Source organism: Ranitomeya imitator, chromosome 1 (assembly GCF_032444005.1).
Source record: "Ranitomeya imitator isolate aRanImi1 chromosome 1, aRanImi1.pri, whole genome shotgun sequence".
Lineage (NCBI taxonomy): Eukaryota > Metazoa > Chordata > Amphibia > Anura > Dendrobatidae > Ranitomeya > Ranitomeya imitator.
Window position 1 is genome coordinate 1,054,481,677 of NC_091282.1, and position 26,406 is coordinate 1,054,508,082.

The 26,406-nt window shown below is 42.4% G+C and overlaps 1 protein-coding gene across 2 annotated transcripts in view; it reads left to right on the forward strand.

Moving 5' to 3' along the window:
• GLRB (glycine receptor beta) overlaps nucleotides 1–26,406 on the forward strand; it is a 212,149-nt gene that overhangs the window by 89,930 nt on the left and 95,813 nt on the right. For both annotated transcript variants that reach the window (XR_011316977.1, XM_069744125.1), the window contains exons 3-4: nucleotides 5,201–5,307; nucleotides 25,721–25,788. Coding sequence is in view for 1 of the 2 variants with exons in the window: in XM_069744125.1 (XP_069600226.1) it covers nucleotides 5,201–5,307; nucleotides 25,721–25,788 (175 nt within the window). In the remaining variant the exon portion in view is untranslated. The remainder of the gene's footprint in view (nucleotides 1–5,200; nucleotides 5,308–25,720; nucleotides 25,789–26,406) is intronic.

The window sequence follows — 26,406 nt, forward strand, 5'->3', positions numbered from 1 at the left end:
GGATTTTAGTGCAGAAAAAATGTCAGCAAAAATGCTGCATGTGAATGTACCCGAAGGTTATGTTCCCCCAATTTAGTTTTTTTTATGTTGCTTATTTTCGCTAGCATTTCTGCACCTATTTTTGAGTTTGTGGTTTACTTTTCATATGGGTTTATTCCATTTTTTCATGTTTTAAGTTGAGTTGCTTTGTTTTTTATACTTACTGGTGTTTAGCTTTGATATAACTTTACTAGTCATGTGCACTTTACTTGTATTTTTAGCGCCTTCCCACCACAGAAACGCAATAAAAAATGCATCTTTTTTTTTACCTGTGGATTTTCTGCATCTAATGCAATTCTGTGGAAAAATCTGCACACACAGTAGATCAATTTTACCCGCAACACAAATTGACATGTTGCAGATTTTAGAGACGCGCCTCAGGTCAGTTCACCAAAAAACTGAGTGAGATTTCTATTAACCCCTTCACGACCGGGGGATTTTTCGTTTTTCCGTGTTCATTTTTTGCTCCCCTCCTTCCCAGAGCCATAACTTTTTTATTTTTCCGTCAATTTGGCCATGTGAGGGCTTATTTTTTGCGGGACGAGTTGTACTTTTGAACGACATCATTGGTTTTAGCATGTCGTGTACTAGAAAACGGGAAAAAAATTCCAAGTGCGGTGAAATTGCAAAAAAAGTGCAATCACACACTTGTTTTTTGTTTGGCTTTTTTGCTAGGTTCACTAAATGCTAAAAATGACCTGCCATTATGATTCTCCAGGTCAGTACGAGTTCATAGACACCAAACATGACTAGGTTATTTGTTATCTAAGTGGTGAAAAAAAATTCCAAACTTTGCTAAAAAAAATAAATAAAAAATTGTGCCATTTTCCGATACTCGTAGCGTCTCCATTTTTCATGATCTGGGGTCGGTTGAGGGCTTATTTTTTGCGTGCCGAGATGACGTTTTTAATGATAGCATTTCGGTGCAGATACGTTCTTTTGATCGCCCGTTATTGCATTTTAATGCAATGTCGCGGCGACCAAAAAAACATAATTCTGGCGTTTCGAATTTTTTTCCCGCTACGCTGTTTAGCGATCAGGTTAATACTTTTTTTTAATTGATAGATCGGGCGATTCTGAGCGCGGCGATACCAAATATGCGTAGATTTGATATTTTTTTTATTGATTTATTTTGATTGGGGCGAAAGGGGGGTGATTTAAACTTTTATGTTTTTTTTATTTTTTTCACATTTTTTTAAACTTTTTTTTTTAACTTTTGCCATGCTTCAATAGCCTCCATGGGAGGCTAGAAGCAGGCACAGCACGATCGCCTCTGCTACATAGCAGCGATCTGCTGATCGCTGCTATGTAGCAGAATTGCACGTGTGCTGTGAGCGCCGACCACAGGGTGGCGCTCACAGCGACGGGCGATCAGTAACCATAGAGGTCTCTAGGACCTCTATGGTTACCATCCAGACGCATCGCCGACCCCCGATCATGTGACGGGGGTCGGCGATGACGTCATTTCCGGCCGCCCGGCCGGAAGCGGTAGTTAAATGCCGCTGTCTGCGTTTGACAGCGGCATTTAACTAGTTAATAGGTGCGGGCAGATCGCCATTCTGCCCGCACCTATTACGGGCACATGTCAGCTGTTCAAAACAGCTGACATGTCCCGGCTTTGATGCGGGCTCACCGCGGAGCCCTGCATCAAAGCAGGAGAGCCGGCATCGGACGGTATAGTACGTCCGATGCCGGTAAGGGGTTAATCAGTATGGAGCTGCATTTTTTTTTTACATAGTAAACCTATTCATTCATTGTGAGAATTTCACCTTAGTGGGAAGGTGGCACTTCTGCTCTTGGATTTTAAATATTGTTCCAAAACCGTGTCCACAATAATTACCTTGGCCTTACCAGGATGTTACCCTATACAGTATATCTTGTGTATACCCTGTAATAAGTAAATGAATAGTAATGGTGCATGCATTGCACTTATACCAATATTTATGATGGGTGACTGCAGAGTTGGGATCAGGTTGTGTTCTGCCCCTATGTATTTGAACGTTTGCTGACACATGAGGTGAACTACAAGAGTTGGGTACAGTTCTGATTGGGTCACCTTGTCGTGGTTGGACAGCCTTTATTCTTTTTTGATCAAAATAGTGGTAACTAGGAACCCAATGTTATTTACCTGCACTTTAACTATTCATATACTGATTACAGGCTATTTATTCATTTTGTTTTTATCTATAATTGACATCCAGCAGTATTTTAACAGATAAAAGTGAAGAACAGCCTGGGGAAATGCAGTATTCTTATAGTGGTAGCACAGGTGATGATCATCCATATTACACATGGCTGACTTGTAGCTTGCTTTATGGCATGCCGTGATCTGGTAAGAGGGTGGTAGGTGACCATTTCCACCACCGCCCCTTCCAGCCTTTCACTAGTAGCGTAGAAGCGCTTATAATTGTATGAGCATGTCTTCTGCTGATCAGCTTTATCATTACCATAGCAGCTATTTTGTGACCACATTTATCTATCAGCCTTTTAGTTTGGTTCTTTGATCCTGTGCACTTTATTATCCGGTATATTATTTAGTATCATGAATAATCCTGTGCTTTATCTACAGTGTCTAGCTATTTTTCGTTACTATGTGTATTTTGTTCCACTATTTAATTATATTTTTGTTCCACTTAGTAAATTTTATTTTATTTTTTTAAGAGATGTTCAAAAAGATTTCCAGAACCTGGAGAAGCACCTCTTAAATGCCAGAATTCTTGGCACTTCTTCTGATTCGTTGGTCTGGAACATCCTCAACATCCATGAGACAGGCTGCGCATTTTGCACACTGTCAGAATTCCACTCTTTTGCCAGTTTTGCTAGTCATCACAAGACCTTAAGTATGTGCTTTTTGGTCATGTGTCGATTTAGAAACTTTCCCAGAATCGGCTTGAGAAGCTAGTTTGCATGTGACTAAGTATGCAAATTCAGTATGTGGGGTCACCTGAAGACCGCTCAAGCTGGTAAAAGAGCGGATTCCAATGCAAAATGTGCACTGTAGGGCCATGTTCACAAATTCAGTGTAAGCCAAAGCCAGGAGTGGTTGATAAATACAGAAGTGGTGACATTTTTCTATTATATTTTTTGTCTGCTGGTTCCACTCCTGGTTTTGGCTTACAAATACTGAACGTGTGAACGTGGCCCAATGATTCTGCAGTCATAGTGACTAGAGAAAATAACGTGCTGCCCGGAAACCCCATCAGTGGTCAATCTTGTGTTCTGCTCTATTTTGACGTAAAAGAACCAAACTTTTCATTCAGTCTTACTAACTGCTGTAAAGTTAACGGTGGGCTGCCAGCCCCTTCAAATACTCTTCATTTTTCCCTTGATCAGTGACCTAGCTGCATGTGTAGTGTAGAAATTGTGGTTGCCGCATTACAATTTCACAAACCTTTTATATAACATTAGATGGAGGCCCGATGCTATTGGGAGGGCAGTAATGTAACGATGGGGGCAGGCTTTGCAGCGTTGAGAATCTCTTCCCCCCATGTTCTCACCCACCTATCCACTCTCTCTTTCCCCATGTGCAGACTTCTCCCGCCTGTGCTCTCTTCTTTGTCCTGTCTACCCCATGTGCAATCCCCCTTGTCTGCTGTCTATCTCCTTCCTGTTCTGTGTTCTCCCCTCATGTGCTGTCCCGTTTCAGCTGTCTCACCCCTGTGTGCGTTCTCTCTCCCCCATCTGCTATCTTCGCCTCTCACGTCATCTCTTCTTTGACCTGTGTAATACTGACATTACAGCAAGAGATTGCAGAGGATACATTTTGTGAGGTAAAATATTGTTTAAAAACAGGCAGTGAAATATTTTACCTGACAAAATGAATCCTCTGTGATCTCCTGCTGTAATGTCAGTATTGTGTTTTGCTTCCTCCCCTGCCCAGGAGATGTGGTATGCTCTGTACACGGTCAGACACAGACAATTTTTAAAATGAACTTTCGTTTATGGGAAAACCCCTTTAATGTGACCGGCTTCCTCTGCCTGTAGACATGTTGCGCATCTGCCGCCAGGATCCGCAGAAGGATTCACTGCGCCTGCACGGAATTCGCACAGGAACAGTAAATCAGACCGCCATCATCTTTGTGCAGACAGATAGTAGTGGTCACATGGATGCGCTCCTCCTGTACAAAGATGGCGGCGGTCAGTGAATCATTCGGCTGATCCTGGCGGCGGCGATGTTCCGCTGGTGTTACCGCGCAAGAGGCTGCTTAGGGCATATACACTGTGTGTAGTGCGTACGGCGTATACTGTGTGTGTGTGTGTGGTGCGCACAGCGTATACAGTGTGTGTGTGTGTGTGTGGTGCGACGGTGTTCCGCTGGTGGTACCGCGCGAGAGGCTGGTACCACCAGCAGTTTCCATATTGAGACACCCATCACTTGGGTGTCCCAATATGGCGGTCAGTGAACTTCCGCCGCTTGGAATTCTGGGATCTGGACACATTTGGACGGAACAGGATGTGAATACATTACACATTAAGTATATATTGAGATTATTATGTGTTAAATCAGTCATTTTTTTTTGTTCTTTTTTTGGACGCGGCTTTATCTTGAAGCTGTCTGCTATGAATCTAGTCTCTGTGTTTCTTGCCTGCTGAGTCATGCCGGACATGACAGAAGTGTATGGTCGGCAAGATTTCTAGTCTTATGGACCTGCCAAAAATAATTATTTATGGAAACACCACACATAATGGAGGCATTTGACACTGTTGTATTAAATCGTCAGTCAGGATAACTATATCTCTTGTTACATTGAATAATTAATTTCTACATGTAGTGTTGCTTTTGGGAAATGCATTTTGTATGCGGTGCAGATCCTCTGTGACCTCAGCGCCTCTTCCAATTATTCTTTTGTGTTGTAAAGATCCATTCGATGTCTCTTGTGTTGACCACTCTATCTTGCAGGCTATCTTGGGGTATATGCACACAGGGTTAGGGTATGCTGCAGATTTTCTGTCCAGCTGCACCTTACACTACCAGCATTCTCAATGAAATGCGCTCTCACCCACGTGCTGCCAAGAGATTGACCTGCGCTGCAGATTAGGTACCCCAGTATGTGAACTTATTCACTGCATTACAAAGGATAACAGCTGCGGACCATCCACCTATTTTGTGTCCTATACAGTATATATACTGTACAGTAAATGTGACTTTTTTTCTCTACAGCCAACAATCTGCAGAAGACCTTGCAAGAGTTCCTGCGAACTCCACCAGCAACATATTGAATAGACTGTTGGTTAGCTACGACCCCAGGATAAGACCAAACTTCAAAGGTTTGTTCCAAGTTTTCATATAAAACTGTATGTGTTCGAGATCTGAAATCTTGATTATCAAGAAATGTCCGTCTCTGTACAACGCTAGAATACGTTGGTGCCATATGATCAACATTATTTTCCTTGATATTTTCTTTAATGTCGACTTATTTAAACTATTTTATCATTTTTATTGATTTGTCCATATCTAACGTGATTTTTTTCAGCAGAAACCAACAAGATTTGGTGAAGTGTCCTGATCAAAATTAGTTGATGAAGCAATGTCTGCTATAGTAATGCCTTGGGGTTTTGTAGGCCTCTTTCACATTTCCGTCGGTACGTGGCCGTCGCAAACCGTCGGACCGACGTACCGACGAACGTTGTGCAAATAGTGCACAACGTGGGCAGCGGATGCAGTTTTCAGACGCATCCGCTGCCCATTATGAGTTCCGGAGAGGAGGGGGCGGAGTTCCGGCCGCGCATGCGCAGTCGGAAATGGCGGTTCCAACGGACGAAAAAATGTTACATTGAAAGTTTTTTCGTCACGACGGGCCGCAAAATCACGACGCATCCGTTGCACGACGGATGCGACGTGTGGCCATATGTCGCAATGCGTCACTAATGCAAGTCTATGGAGAAAAAACGCATCCTGCGGGTAACTTTGCAGGATGCGTTTTTTCTTCAAAACGTTGGCCAAAGGATGGAAGTGTGAAAGAGGCCTTAAAGAGTTGTTCAGTGCTGAAATACATGGTGGACTTGAGTCTTCTGAAGGAGAAGGTTATCTAGCAGCTCTTCGCCCTTAAAGAGGACCTTTCATGATATTTGTTTTTTGTTTCAACTGTATGCCGTACAAAAAAGTGCACGACAGGGAACATGTTCGCCCTGTTGTCACCATTACATGTTATAGCCCCTTCGGTGCATGCATCTGGACCCCGCTTTGTGGGGGATTTTGGACGTATGCCCCAACAGGGACAGAAGAAGCAATATTCAAGCACCCATAGTTAGTAAAGAAGTCTGAAACAGAAAAGCCTCCCTCGCTGATTTCTATCTGATTTTGAGAACTATGATGTCCTTCAATATATCTTTTGTAATCACTTAATAATGCCACCATAGCTAACAAGTAATTATCCTGTGAGCAGGATCACTAATCTTCCCCCTTGGCGGCACGTGACGTGTATTTCTGTTATGGGTACATCACTTTATGATCTACGATGGATAGATACGTCATGCTGATCACAAGTCTCAGCTTCTGTACTGGTGCGATCAGCAGCAGGATCCCGAGTGATACACACAATCCGGCTCCTGCTGTAATGGTTAACATTAGTGTTCTCACTGATCCAGCTGTGTCCCCCACTAGGGACCGTGGCACAAGAGACATTGAAAAGGGGGAGATTGTTCCCTCTGTCAGCAGACTGCCACCCCTGCATTGCAATTGTGGGGTACTGACAGCTTACTACGACTTGACGTGCACAACAGCCTATCAAATAATGCCAGAGGTGGGACCCGAGAGGCTACTACACCATTCCAAGTATTAATAATCCTAGCGTTTAAAAAACGAAATAAGTAAAAATGCTTTCTCAAATATGCCAATTTTTTCAATAAAAAATAATTTAATTTGTAAAGAGAAAAAAAATTAAAAAGCCATGTTTAATGTAGCCGAGTCAGTAATGATACATAGTGTAACACTATAGTATGAACGCTGCAAAAAAAATGTATTCTAGAATGGGTCAAATAAATACTACAGCTTGTTATGCAAAAGAATAATGATGGAAAATAAAAAAATATTTTCCATAAAGTGATCTGAAAATTGGCTCTCAAATATGTTGAAACTAAAACAAATGATTTATTATTGAAGTGTCGTATTTATTGTGCAATAGTGGTAAATGGAGTTGGCTTAATTCGATGTGCATGTTCCAGTCTGATAGATAGACAACTAGTCTCCTCTCTCACAAACAGCAAATGGATAATACTAGATAATTACTTGCTTACTGATAAGAACAGTGAACCCACCACCATTTTGAGATGAAGTACACATAAAAAAACATAACTTTTGCAGTCAGAAATAATCAGAGACCTGTAGAACAGTATAAAATGCTATCGGGTCATATTGACTCGAACAGTACAAGTGTAACAATCAGCGTGTAGCAAAAAGTAAACAAAAACAAAAAACATATATAGAGCTCCACAAATGAGGAGAAGTCAAGATACCACTAGTTTCAAATCCTCATATTAAAAAATCTACAGGGTCTCAAAAATCATTTCGGGTCATATTGACCCAAACAGTACAGCAGGGTTAAGGATGGCTTGTTTCACCTGCATGGAGAGCTCCTTTGACCGCATGTTTACTTCACAGCAAAACCTTCCAAATGCAAGCACCACACCTCAAATCAACTCCAGGCCTTTTATCTGCTTAATTGAGAATGACATAATGAAGGGATTGCCCACACCTGTCCATGAAATAGCCTTGGAGTCAATTGTCCAATTACTTTTGGTCTCTTTAAAAACGGTGGCACATGTTAAGGAGCTGAAACTCCTAAACCCTTCATCCAATTTTAATGTGGATACCCTCAAATAAAAGCTGAAAGTCTGAACTTCAACCACATCTGAATTATTTTGTTTAAAATTCATTGTGGTAATGTCTATAACCAAAATTAGAAAAATGTTGTCTCTGTCCAAATATATATGGACCTATATGTAAGTTCAATGTAACCCAAAATGCTACCACTGACAACTACAAATCGATCCTAAAGAAAACAAGACCTCAGACATCTAAATTGATGAAAAAAAACCATGGCTCAAGAAATGTGACGATAAAAGGACGTGTCCTTAAGGTCAAAATAGGCATACCCCTCCCCTCTCAAAATTTTGCCTCCTATTTGCATCTGCCTGCTTTACCCCTCTATAATAACACACCGAGACCCCGCTCTGCTACTGACAGTGTGATCTGCTGTTCTCCAGAGCCTGTGAGTGAGGAAGATGTTAAAATGGGTCTGGATGTGTGACATCCTGTACTGGTAGAATAGGGGCGATACACATGTGGAAATGGGATAGGCATTTGGTCATGTGAAGCCGCCCCACAAAGGCATTTGTGCTGCACACAGTATTCAGGGCTTGATTCTGTTGCCCTTACTACTGTATACGATTCTCCTCCTGCAGTTGTTGGTTCGGTCTTCACTACTGACTGTATAAATAGAACACAACACTCTTGATTGGTTTGGTGCTCATTTACGGGTCCAACCCGTAATATGGTATATAGAGAACTTGCACTCAAGTAATCAATGAGGAAGCAATTTTAATTGCAATCCACAGCAAACATAAGATGTTTTGGTCTCAGACCTTCCTCAGATATATGGATTGCCCAAGGAATAAAAGACACAGAAAGTGTTGGAGATTATTATATAGTGGATGCTTTCCTGAAACGGAAAGTGGAGATTATTATAACATTCATCATAGGGAGATTATAGGGCTATCACAATCAGTATGGTGCCTGTCATGATCCCAATAGCAGGGGATCACAAAAGGACAAGCACAAAAACAAAACAAGCTCTAGGGTGATGGAACCTGAGCTGACCGCGATCCTGAACCTAAACACACAACTAGCAGTAGCCGCGGAACGTGCCTACGATGATTCCTAGACGTCTCGCGCCAGCCGAAGGATTAACTTCCCCTATTAGAAGAAACACAGACCTCACTTGCCTCCAGAGAAATACCCCACAGAAATAGCAGCCCCCCACATGTAATAACGGTGAAATGAGAGGAAAGCACATACGTAGTTATGAAAACAGAATCCGCAAAAATGAGGCCCGCTAAAGCTAGATAGCAGAGGATACAAAAGTGAACTGCGCGGTCAGCGAAAAACCCTTCAAAAAACCATCCTGAAATTACTTGAACTCATGTTCCAACTCATGGAACATGAGGAGTAATTTCAGCCCACTAGAGCAACCAGCAGCAAGGAATCACATATCTGCAAGCTGGACTAAGACAAAAATTAAGCAAAACGTGGAACAGGAAAATCAAAACTTAGCTTGTCCTGAAGATTACAGACGCAGGTAGCAGAGGTAAAAGACACACTGATTACATTGATAGCCGGCGAGGAAATGACAAGAAAGCCAGGTTAAATAGGAAACTCCCATAGCCTGATGGAACAGGTGGACACCAGAGACCGCAGAGAACACAAGTCACCCAGTACCATCAGTAACCACAAGAGGGAGCCCAAAAACAGAACTCACAACAGTACCCCCCCCTTGAGGAGGGGTCACCGAACCCTCACGAGAACCACCAGGGCGACCAGGATGAGCCCTATGAAATGCACGGACCAAATCGGCAGCATGAACATCAGAGGCAACCACCCAAGAATTATCCTCCTGACCATAACCCTTCCACTTGACCAAATACTGGAGTTTCCGTCTGGAAACACGAGAATCCAAGATCTTCTCCACAACATACTCCAATTCACCCTCCACCAGCACCGGAGCAGGAGGCTCAAGCGAAGGAACAACAGGTACCTCATACTTCCGCAACAACGACCGATGGAACACATTTTTTGAGAGACAGGGAGATCCGAAATAAAGTCCATGGAAATGTGCGTCCAAGGCCTCTTCGGGATAGGCAAAGGTGACAACAATCCACTGGCCCGAGAACAGCAAGGCTTAGCCCGAGCGCAAACTCCACAAGACTGCACGAAAGAACGCACATCCCTCGACAAGGAAGGCCACCAAAAAGACCTGGCCACCAAGTCTCTAGTACCAAATATTCCAGGATGATCTGCCAACACAGAAGAATGGACCTCAGAGATGACTCTACTGGTCCAATTATCCGGAACAAACAGTCTTTCCGGCGGACAACGATCAGGTTTATCCGCCTGAAACTCCTGCAAAGCACGTCGCAAGTCTGGGGAGACAGCCGACAAAATCACCCCATCCCTAAGGATACCAGTGGGCTCAGAATTTCCAGGGGAGTCAGGCACAAAACTCCTAGAAAGAGCATCCGCCTTCACATTCTTTGAACCTGGCAGGTATGAAACCACAAAATTGAAACGGGAGAAAAACAGTGACCAACGAGCCTGTCTAGGATTCAAACGCTTGGCAGACTCAAGGTACATCAGATTTTTGTGATCAGTCAAGACCACCACACGATGTCTTGCACCCTCAAGCCAATGACGCCACTCCTCAAATGCCCACTTCATGGCCAAAAGCTCCCGATTACCAACATCATAATTCCGTTCAGCGGGCGAAAATTTTCTAGAAAAGAACGCACATGGCTTCATCACTGAGCCATCGGAGCTTCTCTGTGACAAAACCGCCCCCGCTCCGATCTCTGAAGCATCAACCTCAACCTGAAAAGGAAGCGACGTATCTGGCTGACGCAACACAGGAGCAGAAGAAAACCGGCGCTTAAGTTCCTGAAAGGCCTCCACAGCCGCAGGAGACCAATCAGCAACATCAGCACCCTTCTTAGTCAAATCCGTCAAAGGCTTAACAACACTAGAAAAATTAGTTATGAAGCGACGATAAAAATTAGCAAAGCCCAAGAACTTCTGTAGACTCTTAAGAGATGTAGGCTGCGTCCAGTCACAAATAGCCTGAACCTTGACGGGATCCATCTCAATAGTAGAAGGGGAAAAAATATACCCCAAAAAAGAAATCTTCTGGACTCCAAAGAGACATTTAGAACCTTTTACAAACAAAGAATTGGCCCGCAGGACCCTAAACACCTTCCTGACCTGCTGAACATGAGACTCCCAGTCATCAGAAAAAAACAAAACATCATCCAAATACACGATAATAAATTTATCCAGATATTCACGGAAAATATCGTGCATAAAAGACTGGAAGACAGAAGGAGCATTAGAAAGTCCAAAAGGCATCACCAAATACTCGAAATGGCCCTCAGGCGTATTAAATGCGGTTTTCCACTCATCACCTTGCCTTATCCGCACAAGATTATACGCACCCCGAAGATCAATCTTAGTGAACCATTTAGCCCCCTTAATGCGAGCGAACAAATCAGTCAACAATGGCAAAGGATACTGATATTTGACTGTAATCTTATTCAAAAGACGATAATCTATGCAAGGCCTCAAGGAACCATCTTTTTTGGCCACGAAAAAAAAACCTGCTCCCAAAGGGGACGAAGATGGACGGATATTTCCCCTTCCAAGGACTCCTTAACATAATTCCGCATAGCAGTATGCTCTGGCACTGACAGATTGAACAAACGACCTTTAGGGAATTTACTGCCAGGAATCAAATCTATAGCACAATCGCAATCCCTGTGAGGAGGAAGCGAACTGAGCTTAGGCTCCTCAAAAACCTCCCGATAATCAAGACAAAAATACCGGAACCTCAGAAGGAGTAGATGAAGCGATAGAAATCGGAGATGTATCATCATGAACCCCCTGACATCCCCAGCTTAACACAGACATTGTTTTCCAGTCCAGGACTGGGTTATGAGTTTGTAACCATGGCAGACCAAGCACTAAGACATCATGTAAATTATACAGTACCAGGAAGCGAATCACCTCCTGATGAACGGGAGTCATACGCATGGTCACTTGTGTCCAGTACTGAGGTTTATTCATAGCCAAAGGTGTAGAGTCAATTCCTTTCAAAGGAATAGGAACTTCCAGAGGTTCCAGACTAAACCCACAGCGATTGGCAAATGACCAATCCATAAGACTCAGGGCAGCGCCTGAATCCACATAGGCATCGACGGAAATGGATGATAATGAACAAATCAGAGTCACAGACAGAATGAACTTAGACTGTAAAGTACCAATGGCAACAGACTTATCAACCTTTTTTGTGCGTTTAGAGCATGCTGATATAACATGAGCTGAATCACCACAATAAAAACACAATCCATTTTTCCGCCTATAATTTTGCCGTTCACTTCTGGACTGAATTCTATCACCTTGCATTATCTCAGGTGCCTGTTCAGAAGACACCGCCAAATGGTGCACAGGTTTGCGCTCCCGTAAACGCCGATCAATCTGAATAGCCATAGTCATGGACTCATTCAGACCTGTAGGCGCCGGGAACCCCACCATAACATCTTTAATGGCCTCAGAAAGGCCATCTCTGAATTTTGCAGCCAGAGCGCACTCATTCCACTGAGTAAGCACCGACCATTTCCGAAATTTCTGACAATATATTTCTGCTTCATCTTGCCCCTGAGAGAGAGCCAATAAAGCTTTTTCAGCCTGAATCTCTAGGTTAGGTTCCTCATAGATCAAACCCAATGCCAGAAAAAATGCATCCACATTGAGCAACGCAGGATCCCCTGGTGCCAATGCAAATGCCCAATTCTGAGGGTCACCCCACAGGAAAGATATAACAATCTTGACCTGCTGAGCAGGGTCTCCAGAGGAGCGAGATTTCAAGGAAAGAAACAACTTGCAATTGTTCCTAAAATTCAGAAAACTAGATCTAGCTCCAGAAAAAAACTCTGGGATAGGAATTCTAGGTTCAGACATAGGAGTATGTACAACAAAATCTTGTATATTTTGAACCTTAGCAGCAAGATTATTCAGGCTGGAAGCCAAACTCTGGACGTCCATGATAAACAGCTGAGGTCAGAGCCATTCAAGGATTAAGAGGAGGAAAGAAGCAGCCAGGCTGCAATTAAGGCTAGGCAGCAAACACTGAGGAGGGGAAAAAAAAAAAAAAAACTTCCTCAGACTACTTTTCCTCCTACTTCAGCCAAAACGATGACCAATTTTTTCTGGCCGGCTATACTGTCATGATCCCAATAGCAGGGGATCACAAAAGGACAAGCACAAAAACAAAACAAGCTCTAGGGTGATGGAACCTGAGCTGACCGCGATCCTGAACCTAAACACACAACTAGCAGTAGCCGGGGAACGTGCCTACGATGATTCCTAGACGTCTCGCGCCAGCCGAAGGATTAACTTCCCCTATTAGAAGAAACACAGACCTCACTTGCCTCCAGAGAAATACCCCACAGAAATAGCAGCCCCCCACATGTAATAACGGTGAAATGAGAGGAAAGCACATACGTAGTTATGAAAACAGAATCCGCAAAAATGAGGCCCGCTAAAGCTAGATAGCAGAGGATACAAAAGTGAACTGCGCGGTCAGCGAAAAACCCTTCAAAAAACCATCCTGAAATTACTTGAACTCATGTTCCAACTCATGGAACATGAGGAGTAATTTCAGCCCACTAGAGCAACCAGCAGCAAGGAATCACATATCTGCAAGCTGGACTAAGACAAAAATTAAGCAAAACGTGGAACAGGAAAATCAAAACTTAGCTTGTCCTGAAGATTACAGACGCAGGTAGCAGAGGTAAAAGACACACTGATTACATAGTAACATAGTAACATAGTTAGTAAGGCCGAAAAAATACATTTGTCCATCCAGTTCAGCCTATATTCCATCATAATAAATACCCAGATCTACGTCCTTCTACAGAACCTAATAATTGTATGATACAATATTGTTCTGCTCCAGGAAGACATCCAGGCCTCTCTTGAACCCCTCGACTGAGTTCGCCATCACCACCTCCTCAGGCAAGCAATTCCAGATTCTCACTGCCCTAACAGTAAAGAATCCTCTTCTATGTTGGTGGAAAAACCTTCTCTCCTCCAGACGCAAAGAATGCCCCCTTGTGCCCGTCACCTTCCTTGGTATAAACAGATCCTCAGCGAGATATTTGTATTGTCCCCTTATATACTTATACATGGTTATTAGATCGCCCCTCAGTCGTCTTTTTTCTAGACTAAATAATCCTAATTTCGCTAATCTATCTGGGTATTGTAGTTCTCCCATCCCCTTTATTAATTTTGTTGCCCTCCTTTGTACTCTCTCTAGTTCCATTACATTGATAGCCGGCGAGGAAATGACAAGAAAGCCAGGTTAAATAGGAAACTCCCATAGCCTGATGGAACAGGTGGACACCAGAGACCGCAGAGAACACAAGTCACCCAGTACCATCAGTAACCACCAGAGGGAGCCCAAAAACAGAACTCACAACAGGTGCCTGACTGCAAGTATGTGATTTGCATACATACGTGCCAACTAAACATGCACAGCATTGCTCAGTACCAGTGAATTGAGTGATGCCAGTCATGTCTAGTCAGAATGTGGCTGAAAGTATGCAAATCGCAAACTTGCGGTCACGACTACCTTTTACCAGCAGCACCAAACCCTGACAGTGCGCACTGTGCCCACTGTGAGTATTCAAAGCCTGGACAACCCCTTTTTAAGTTTTAAATGGGAATTATGATCAAAACATATATATTTTTATTCGGAAGTTGGCTTCCAGACACAGACAGGAAAAATGTATCACAGAGGTGCATGTCCTCTGTGACAAACACAATGTTCTAGTACACATAGTACTAAGGGATTAATCGGCCATTACAGGTTGATTGGGAGATACTGCTGCTCACTTGTCTGACACATGGTTCTATTATATATATGGAGGTGTGTGGAGCTCCTGGATTGTGTGGCTTTGCTAAAGGACTAAGGAGCTGGACTCTAAGCCAGTTTGGCTTGCCAGCACTATTGTATGGACTGTTTGCTTTGTTTTACTTTGTGCCAGACAAGGGCTGTATTAAATGTTCCTGTGATGTGGTTTATGAGGACTGAAATAAACCAGCCAGACTTTTAAATAGAAACTGTTCCTGTGATAGCTCATATCGCTCTCAAGTGAGTGGTATTGTTGCCATATAAATAAAGCTGTGTACTTCTATCCTCCAAGAAAGCTCTGAGACTGCTAATGTAAGGAAGTCCCATATACAGAAACCTGTAGTAGTGCCTGACATTCCTATTACTATACACAGTATATAGCATGAGAGTATTTTATTATATATGGTTTCAAATAAGTTTACACAAACCTAAAACTTCTAGAAACAAGTGACCAGAACCTGCAGGTGAGCTTTAGTTCCGCATATTACTACATTGGAAAGATCTCGGTGGCAGCTGCTCTTTAGTAAATGGTCAGTGACCCGACAAAGCCAATCTGTACTATCCAGTGTAGTATTCCAAGTGCGAGTTGTTTCTCCGGGTGGGCATATGTACTATAGTTGTGCCAGTGTACCCATGTGTCTGGTTAATGATGTACAGCTGAAGAATCCGGCAGCATGTTAATTAATACTAAAGCTGGTTACTCGTGTCCCTCATCTCTCCACTTCTTGTTTTATTTAGTAATCTGTATGATCTAATATTATTGTAAAAATATCCTGAAATGATAGAAAAATTATTAGCAGCGTGCGGCTGGGGGTGCATGTGCTGCAGTGGCCGCATCAGGACCGTTTCATGCTGGAGGACTGGGGGGCAGAAGGAAGCACAACATGCAGCAGTAGTAAGGAAACTGTGACCCAACAACCCCATCATAGGAAAGGTGTCAGCCGGGCATCCTGGGGTCTGTCACACAACTGATTGGATCTGCAGAGCACCCAGATACGTTTATTCATTCCTGTCAGACTATGGGAGGAAGAGAGAGGTCAGCAGCGGCCTGGCTGGAGAAGGACCTATGTATAGGACTACCATTCATTGTTCTTGTTCTGCCACCACAGTGTTTCTCACAGTGAAGAGTTCCAGCTGGCCCTGATGGGGGTCAAGTTACATTTTACTATAGTATCTGTATTGTATCTTAAATAAATCTATACGAAAAGGTCACCATGTCCATGAAAAGATTATATGTATTGCACTTATCTCAAAGTGCAAGTGCAAATAACATGTGTAAGTTATTCCCCCCTATTATGGAGAAGGCAGTGATTATCTGATGAGCCACACAGTGCCATTAAGGTTCAGGAAGTTTCATGAGAAGTGCAACATCTACTTATTGTGCCCACATGTTGCCATAATGCATAAATGTATACGGTATATGCTAAAGTGCAAATGCTCCTAAATCATAAAGTGCACAGTATAATTACCCAGGATCACAATTACACTCAGGTAAAAATCCAAAGTGATACAAGATCCCTGATGAAACTCAATTTTATTGATATCACAGTAAAAACCAATTAAAATCAGAAAAGATGCAGGATTTGAAAGAAGAACTGAGACTCATGGAAATAACTAGCGTGCCAGGAAAAGTTACCTTAAATGGTTAATTTCTGAGCTCTTGCCATAGAGTATGTTAACGCAATATAAATGGTCACAAACTAATTATAAAAAATAAATAAGGTGCAGTAAAGTGTCTGTGCGATTATTACAATAAAGTGACGTGTAGCTTTACTCTTTAACGCAGACTCATTCTAAATATCTTCTTTAGTTAATGTATCAAAACCAAAAATACATTTTCATGTAAGCATATTACAAAAACTTCTCCATGGATGTTGGTGTGTTGTTAACCCCAGCAGTGCAGATTGGTAAGTGTCGGATAGGTGTCCATTAGGAAATGCCATTCCCTATAGATCACATCAAATGCAGTGAATAAGGACATATATCCGAAACGCGTCTCTCAGACCTTTTCATTTTTCAGGTGATGGTGGGTTAGGTTCTTCAATGAATTTTATATGACAAAATAGACTTTGGAAGTTTTATTTGTTGCTGCTGGAATTTCCTTCCTTTCTCAATGTGACCTTGTGGTTCATTCGATTGTCACAAGTCCTTTTATATACATACTAGATGGAGGCCCGATGTTATCGCATCAGGAGGGTGGTGACGTCCCGATGGGGGCAGGCTTTGGTCCCAAAGCGCTCACCCACCTATCCACTCTCTCTTTCAACCATGTGCTGAGTTTTCTTGTCTGTGCTCTCTCCTCTGACCTGTCTCTGCCCTGTGCCCTGTCTCTCTCCTTCCTGTGGGCTGTCTCTCATGTTCTCTCTTCTTTGACCTGTCTACCCCATGTGCTTTCCCCCTTGTCTTCTCTCTCTCTCCTCTTCCTGTGCTGTTTTCTTTCACCATGTGTTCGCTCGTTCTTATACTCCAGTAACATCCCGATCTACAGTCACATCCGGAGCTGTATTCACAGTTCTGCTCTTTCCTTATGTCTTATACTCCAGTAACATCCCGATTTACAGTCACATCCGGAGCTGTATTCACAGTTCTGCTCTTTCCTTATGTCTTATACTCCAGTAACATCCAGATCTACAGTCACATCCGGAGCATTGTTCACAGTTCTGCTCTTTCCTTATGTCTTATACTCAAGTAACATCCCGATCTACAGTCACATCCAGAGCTGTGTTTACAGTTCTGCTGTTTCCTTATGTCTTATACTCCAGTAACATCCTGTTCTACAGTCACATCCGGAGCTGTGTTCACAGTTCTGCTTTTTCCTTGTGTCTTATACTTCAGTAACATCCAGATCTACAGTCACATCCGGAGCTGTATTCACAGTTCTGCTCTTTCCTTGTCTTATACTCCAGTAACATCCAGATCTACAGTCACATCCGGAGCTGTATTCACAGTTCTGCTCTTTCCTTATGTCTTATGAATCACTCTCCCCAATACATTGTGAGCCTCAATATATGCCTCATTTGCTGCAAGGGAAACGGTCCAGGGGTTCTTGCGGTGGGGGAGTCCCAGCAGCGGGGGGTCCGGCGATGACCCGCTGGTGGTACTGCGCAAGGGCCTGGTACCACCAGCGGGTGCCATATTAAAATACCCATCACTTGGGTATTCCAATATGGTGGTCAGTGTACTTCTGGTGCGGAACGGTGGATTGTGGGATTCGAGGACGTCCAGATGGAAGTGGATGACAGACAATTTAAGGTAATTATATAAATAGATATGTTTTTAAATCTGTCACATATTTTGTGCCATATTTTTCCTGTTGCAAATAAACTACAGGAGACTTGAATAACCAAAAATTGAATGCGTTTCCATTGCTGACAAAATGGGGTCTTTCTTGTAATATTGGTCCAATGCACATATACAGTATATGTATATTCAAGAAACGTGCAACTATGCATATCCCATTGTAAAATCTATATGTATGTGTATATCTTTGTCTCTTGATATTCTCTTAATCATGTATAGATCCTAGCAGGACATCTGTCAGCAGACGTAGCTCTTCCTCTGGAGGACTCTGCATTACCTTGATTGACATAGTTGCGGGTTTGTTTTATGGTGTTTATGTAAAACTGCTATTACTGTCAGCTTTTCCGAGCCATGGCGGCGGTCTGCCTGTGGTTCCAGCAGCCAGACCTCATCATTGATAACCTGCAAATCAGGGGAACTTACTGGGCAGTACTCTACAATGTAATCCAGCAATCTCAAAGAATCAGAGAGTGTTCAGCAAGCTCACCATGTAAATGCACATATGAGCGCTCTGAAGGACCCAGGTACCAGCTGAATTATACAGAGCAGGAATATATTTGCTCTGCAAGTGTTCTTGATGTTATTGCGTGGGCTGAAATCCACTGACTATAATGTTCTAGTACAGAGCTAGGTTGCTGTGGTAACCAGTTTTTGCGCTACATTAAAAGTGTTTTTTTGTTTTTTTGAGTCATACCATTTTCTGCATTGGCTTATCGTTTTTTCTGTCCTGTATGATTTATATATATTTTTTTTCCTTGTGCATTGACTCAAGTCTGCCAGCAGAATATCGAAGTTCATGGTTTTTGTTGTTGTTTTTTTCCCACTACACTAGCGAGCAAAATAATGGCTTCACAAACCGAATAATAATCAAAGCTGGAAAGTTCACTAGGTTTAGTAGCGAAATAGGGTAATAAAATGTATGGTTACATAAGGGAGCCGCTTAAAGTTGTATATGTACACCCAGTCTATTTCAGCCCTAACTAAACGTTCAAAATAGTGAATATCTGCATGTCTATGTAAAAATGACTTGTGCATATATGCAGTCTGTAACTCTTCAGGTTTACGAAGACGTCATGCGATTACAAGAAATGACCTAACCATTCTTCGGGTTTCTTTTGCTCTGAAGACCACTCTATACCAGTGGTTTCCAACCTGTGGTTCAGGAACCACATTTGGCTCGTGAGGCCATATTGTATGGTTCGCGGCTCTCTTCCAACTTTGTGCCATAGGACCAGGACTAGCAAACAATTAACAGGATCTCCAGACTTTTCTGTGTAACCCGCACTGAATCCCTGAGCAGATCTGGATATGCATATACTGGCTTTTAGGGGTGGAGATATAAATATGGTGAGCTGGAAATGGGATGATACTGCCATATATTGGGGGTGCTTAAAGGGAACCTGTCACCCCAAAAATCGTATCTGAGCGAAGCCCACCAGCATCAGTGGCTTATCTACAACATTATGTAATGCTGTAGATAAGCCCCTGATGTAACCTGACAGATGAGAAAGAGGTTAGATTATACTAACCCAGGGGGTGGTCTCGGTGCCGTCCAGTCCGATGGGCGTCGCGGTCCGGGTCCAGCACCTCCTATCTTCATTCGATGACGTCCTCTTCATGTCTTCTTGCAGCGGCGCAGGCGCTCTCTGACCTTTCCTGGCGCCTGCGCACTGCAGTACTTTGCTCTGCCCTCAACTGGGCAGACAAAGTACGCCTGCGCCGGAGCCGCTGCAAGAATAATAGGCTGGAGCCTAGCAATGCCAAAGTCACCAGCCCCAGCACTGATTGGTACGATCGGACAATGACGCCGATTGTCAGAGTGCAGAGATGACTGGTCTGCACTTCCTCATTCCAGCTTGGGGACATTGCAGAGTAGTCACTGTGCTGTAATGTTTCCTTGTACTGTGACTTTTTCAAGCCTGTACCATCACTTCTGCTGGTGCTGCTCGTATTCCTGTTCCTATTCCCTTTTTTCCATACTCCCCACCTTCCCTTCTGATGCCGAGCGCTGATCAATACTTGATCACTTGATTTTTTTGGCAGTTTTTTTTTTCTCTTGTTCGTGCATCCGGCAGCTGCTAAGCTCTGATTAGTGATGCAAATCACTGATCGGCAACCATGCTCGCTTATTTCCAGGAATTTTCATTCTCCCTTTCTATTTCCCCAACCCACCCCTTTTTTTGCACCACCATACGGTTTTCCTGCAGCCGCTGATCAGTAACGCAGACCACTGATCGATATCTATGCTTGCTTTGGCCAGGACCTTTATTTTTCTTTATATCCTTTTTGCACCACATCAGTGCGTGTATCCTACATTCGCTGAGCGCTGGTCGGTGATGCACATCACTGATCAGTATATGAAGGTTGTTTTTTTGATAGTACTAGATTATGGACCAGAAAAATATACTGTAGCAATCAGCGCCTAGTACAGTGGTTTTTTTTTTTTTTTACCAAGTTTTTATATTTTCTAGGATCTCACCTTCCTTTATTTTTCTGACCTCTCCTCTTCATCTAGTGATACTGAACCGCCATGCAGACATCCCAGGACAGAAAATGAACTGGCGCCCACCGTTGATGAACCCCTGTAGACCTCACCCCCCAAAGATTATGCTCCACAGATTCATGATTTTGTGACTCAATCAGGAATCCAAGTTGACACCAGCGGCCTCACAAATTGACTTTTTCAAAACCGTTTTCTTTGAAGATTTTATGATCTAAAAAGAAGTGTGGAACAGTTGGTAGAAGGCTAAAAAGTACCTTTATTGAGCAAAATGGTATATCGTAGCACTACAAGGAAGAAATGTGCCCGCACTTAAATGAAAGACAATTGTAAATGCACAAGGTAAAACATACAATAGCAGAACAAGATCGGACCACTAGATAAAGAATCGAGTCTGACCATGTACCGTATATACTCTGTGTAAGCAGAGATTTTCAGCACATTTCTTGTGTGCTGAACATGCCCCCCTCGGCTTATACACAAGTCACTGGCAGAAGGAGGAGGGGAGCAGCTGCAGGAGCCAGGGGCTGTGACATCATACTCGCCCTCCTCGCGTGGTCCTGCACGTCCCTGCATCTCTGTTGTCCCGGCGTCGGCAGCTCTTATCCTCTGCTCAGCGGTCACGTGGTACTGCTCATTAAGGTAATGAATATGTGCGTGGAGCGCATATTGTCCTATGTACACTGTGTGCAGAATTATTAGGCAAGTTGTATTTTGATCACATGATACTTTTTATACATGTTGTCCTTCTCCAAGCTGTTCAGGCTTGAGAGCCAACTACCAATTAAGGAAATCAGGTGATGTGCATCTCTGTAATGAGGAGGGGTGTCTGATGACAGCAAAACGCTATATAAGGTGTGCTTAATTATTAGGCAACTTCCTTTCCTTTGGCAAAATGGGTTAGAAGAGAGATTTGACAGACTCTGAAAAGTCCAAAATTGTAAGATGTCTTGCAGAGGGATGCAGCAGTCTTGACATTGCCAAACGTTTGAAGCGTGATCACCAAACAATCAAGCATTTCATGGCAAATAGCCAACAGGGTCGCAAGAAGCGTGTTGGGCAAAAAAGGCGCAAAATAACTGCCCATGAATTGAGGAAAATCAAGCGTGAAGCTGCCAAGATGCTATTTGCTACCAGTCTTGCCATATTTCAGAGCTGCAACGTTACAGGATAACAAAAAGCACAAGGTGTGATACTCAAAAAAACAACCACCTTAAATATTTTTCCACCTTTGAACAAGAGACAGAAGATAAAACGTCAAGACTGGGCCAAGAAATATATTAAGACTGACTTTTCAAAGGTTTTATGGACTGATGAAATGAGTGATTCTTGATGGACCAGAGGCTGGATCAGTAAAGGGCAGAGAGCTCCACTCTGACTCAGAGGCCAGCAAGGTGGAGTTGGGGTACTGGTATGGGCTGGTATCATCAAAGATGAACTTGTGGGACCTTTTCGGGATGAGGATGGAGTGAAGCTCAACTCCCAGATCTACTGCCAGTTTCTGGAAGACAACTTCTTCACGCAGTGGTACAGAAAGAAGTCGGTATCGTTCAAGAAAAACATGATTTTCATGCAGGACAATGTTCCATCACATGCCTCCAACTACTCCACAGTGTGGCTGGCCAGTAAAGGTCTCAAAGAAGGAAAAAAAAATGACTTGACCCCCTTGTTCATCTGATCTGAACCCCATAGAGAACCTGTGGTCCCTCATAAAATGTAAGATCTACAGGGAGGGAAAACAGTCCACCTCTCGGAACAGTGTCTGGGAGGCTGTGGTGGCTGCTGCATGCAATGTTGATCGTAAACAGATCAAGCAACTGACAGAATCTATGGATGGAAGGCTGCTGAGGGTCATCATAAAGAAAGGTGGCTATATTGGTCACTAATTTTTTGGGGTTTTGTTTTTGCATGTCAGAAATGTTTTTCTAAATTTTGTGCAGTTATATTGGTTTACCTGGTGAAAATAAACAAGTGAGATGGGAATACATTGGTTTTTATTAAGTTGCCTAATAATTCTGCACAGTAATAGTTACCTGCACAAACAGATATCCTCCTAAGATAGCCAAATCTAAAAAAAAACACTCTAACTTCCAAAAATATTAAGCTTTGATATTTATGAGTCTTTTGGGTTTATTGCGAACATAGTTGTTGATCAATAATAAAAATAATCCTCTAAAATGCAACTTGCCTAATAATTCTGCACACAGTGTAGGGTCCCTTTTGAGGGGTCCACTGTTTTGGCACATCGAGGGCTCTCCAAACGCAACATTACACCCGCAGACCATTCCACAAAAGTCAGCATTCCAAAACATCACTCCATCCTTTCTGAACACTACTGTGCACCCAAACATATACCCACATATTGGGTATCTGTGTACTCAGGAGAAATTGCACAACACATTTTTGGGTCCATTTCTCCTGTTACCATTAGGAAAATCAAAACAAAATTGGGGCTAAAAACATTTTTGTGGGAAAAAAAAGTTTTTGTTTTTTACATCATTACATTATAAATTTCTATGAAACACACCACATCTAGATAAATTCCTTGAGTGGTCTAGTTTCTAAAATGGGGTCACTTCTAGGGGGTTTCCACTTTTTAGACAAAAACGGGTGATCTGCAAATGCGACATGGCATCCCCTTTCAATTACAGCCATTTTTGCTTTCAAAATGTCACAGTACAGCATTCCCTCCGAGCCCTGCCATGCACTCAAACAGTAGTTTTCCCTCACAAACGGGCTATTGGCATACTCAAGAGAAATTCCACAGCAAAGTTTTGGGGTCCATGCTCTCCTGTTGCCCATGTGAAGCAGTTGAAGGGTTAGCAAACTCCTTGAATGTGGTTTTGCGGGGTGCAGTTTTCAGAATGGTGTCACTCTTAGGTATTTTCTGTCATATAGGCCCCTGAAAGTCACTTCAAATGTGATTTGGTTCCTTAAAAAAAAATAATAATAAACTTGTGAAAATTTTTGGGAAAAATGTAAAAATAGCTGATCAACCTTTCACCATTCTATCTTCCTAATAAAAAAAAATGTTTCCACAATTGTGCTTATGTAAAGTATACATGTGGGAAATGTTTTTTATTAACTGTTTTGTGTGACATAACTCTGGTTCATGTGCCTAAAAATAAAAAGTTTGAAAATTGCCAAATTTTATCCAAATTTCTGTTTTTTGTAGTTTTTTTTTTGTAGTCATATAGAAAACATTTTACCACAATCACAAAGTACAATGTGTCACAAAAAAAAACAGAATCAGTGGTATCCGTTGAAGCGTTTGAGAATTATTACAAAATAAAGTGATATTGGTCTGAATTGTAAAATTTTGCCTGGTCATGAAGGTGAAAAGCGGTTTGGGGGGAAGGGTGGGTTAAGGTGGATAAAGTTGGGGACCACTGCTCTATATTTTTTAATAGAAGTCAATGTGATGTCTCAAAAGACGCCTTTTTGAGCTTTTTTTTCCTGTAAAAAATCTGTTAGCGGTTTCTTCATCATTATTATTATTATTATTATTATATGGCGTAAATATTGACTGGAAACTGCGGGTAAATCGATGCTGCAAAAATGTTGTAAAATGTGGGGGAGGGTACCTCGACGGAGGTACCTGGCTTACAATGACATTGGGAACACTTAACCTTATACTAGCCTGTCTTGGGGCAGTATAGAATGGAGGAGATGGCAAGCTGGGGATATACAGTATAATTTTCATGCATAAAGCTGTTGAGTCCTGCTTTCTCCCATCCGTAGACTTAACCCCTTCATGCTGTGTTTTCGTTTTTCGCTCCCCTCCTTCCCAGAGCCATAACTTTTTTATTTTTCCGTCAATATGGACATGTGAGGGCTTGTTTTTTGCGGGACGAGTTGTACTTTTGAACGTCATCATTGGTTTTACCATGTCTTGTACTAGAAAATGGGAAAAAAATTCCAAGTGTGGTGAAATTGCAAAAAAAAGTGCAATCCCACACTTGTTTTTTGTTTGGCTTTTTTGCTAGGTTCACTAAATGCTAAAACTGACCTGCCATTGTGATTCTCCAGGTCATTACGAGTTCATAGACACCAAACATGTCTAGGTTATTTTTTATCTAAGTGGTGAAAAAAATTCAAAACTTTGCTAAAAAAATAAAAAAAAAAGTGCCATTTTCTGATACCCGTAGCGTCTCCATTTTTCGTGATCTGGGGTCGGGTGAGGGCTTATTTTTTGCGTGCCGAGCTGATGTTTTTAATGATACCACATTTGTGCAGATACGTTCTTTTGATCGCCCGTTATTGCATTTTAATGCAATGTCGCGGCGACCAAAAAAACATAATTCTGGCGTTTCAAATTTTTTTCTCGCTACGCTGTTTAGCGATCAGGTTAATGCTTTTTTTTTTTTTTTGATAGATCAGGCGATTCTGAACCCGGCGATACCAAATATGTGTAGATTTGATTTTTTTGTTATTGTTTTATTTTGGATGGGGCGAAAGGGGGGTGATTTAAACTTTCATATTTTTTTTATTTTTTTCATATTTTTAAAAACATTTTTTTTTAACTTTTGCCATGCTTCAATAGCCTCCTGATGCATCGCCGACCCCCGATCATGTGACGGGGGTCGGCGATGAGGTAATTTCCGGCCGGAAGCGCCGGTTAAATGCCGCTGTCTGCGTTTGACAGCGGCATTTAACAGGTTAATAGCGGCGGGTGAATCGCGATTTCACCCGCCGCTATTTCGCGCACATGTCAGCTGTACAAAACAGCTGGCATGTCGCGACTTTGATGTGGGCTCACGGCCGGAGCCCACATCAAAGGGGGAGACACGACATGCGCAGTTATAGTACGGCGCATGTCGTGAAAGGGTTAATGACCACTCATTGAAAAAACATACAAAAAAAAGAAGCTCTGCATACTCAGGTGAGCTGGGTGGATAAAATAAAAGCAAGCCCTGGATATTTTTGACCTGGTGGCAGGTCCTATTTAGAACATCAGCCTTCTTGATTAGTCCCTGTACCTTGAACCCATGCCTCGCCAGCCTCCTCTAGCTGCCCCTCTCACGCTGGGCCACTCCCATTGTTCATTTCCTGTGGAATGTATTCCTGCGCTGTGTTACTTATTTTATGTCCTTTGGTGACCACATAGGATTATTAAGAAATAAATATGAAATGTTACTTGGAGGAGGGAATGATGTCATGCTTGTCTTTGTGATTCATTCTTTAAAACTTTTTTCTTTACTTGTAGGTATTCCAGTCGATGTTGTAGTCAACATATTTATTAACAGCTTTGGATCTATCCAAGAAACAACTATGGTATGTAACGAATTATGCTGCACGTTTTTACTAGTATGTCATCATTTCTGTTTCATAAAAAGATCTGCAACACTCAAAATGTGAAAGGTGTCTGTAGACCCAGGTGTATGCAATGTTTCATCCATTTCTGGTCTCTGCCAAGGCGGCTTTTTTTCCATTGATAAAGCGGCATGATGAATTATTATTCAGCAGGATGAGTTGTCTTTTTAGTTTTATCCATTTTTAAGTATACTTAAAAAACCAGTGGACACACAGCCTTCCAGTCTGTTATTCTATCAACCTGACCGTTGTGTTCTCCAAATTGAACAGAAGAGTTTTTACAACTCCATCCAGGTTATCAATTGAAGAATGTGGCTTTAGGAGCAGCATATTTACCCCAAATTGGTGCCTAAAAAAGGTTGTTGTTTTTTTGTGTCATTCCACAAAATACAGGTCCTTTGTATAACTGTCAGAAGAGAAGTAACATAGTAACATAGTTAGTAAGGCCGAAAAAAGACATTTGTCCATCCAGTTCAGTCTATATTCCATCATAATAAATCCCCAGATCTACGTCCTTCTACAGAACCTAATTGTATGATACAATATTGTTCTGCTCCAGGAAGACATCCAGGCCTCTCT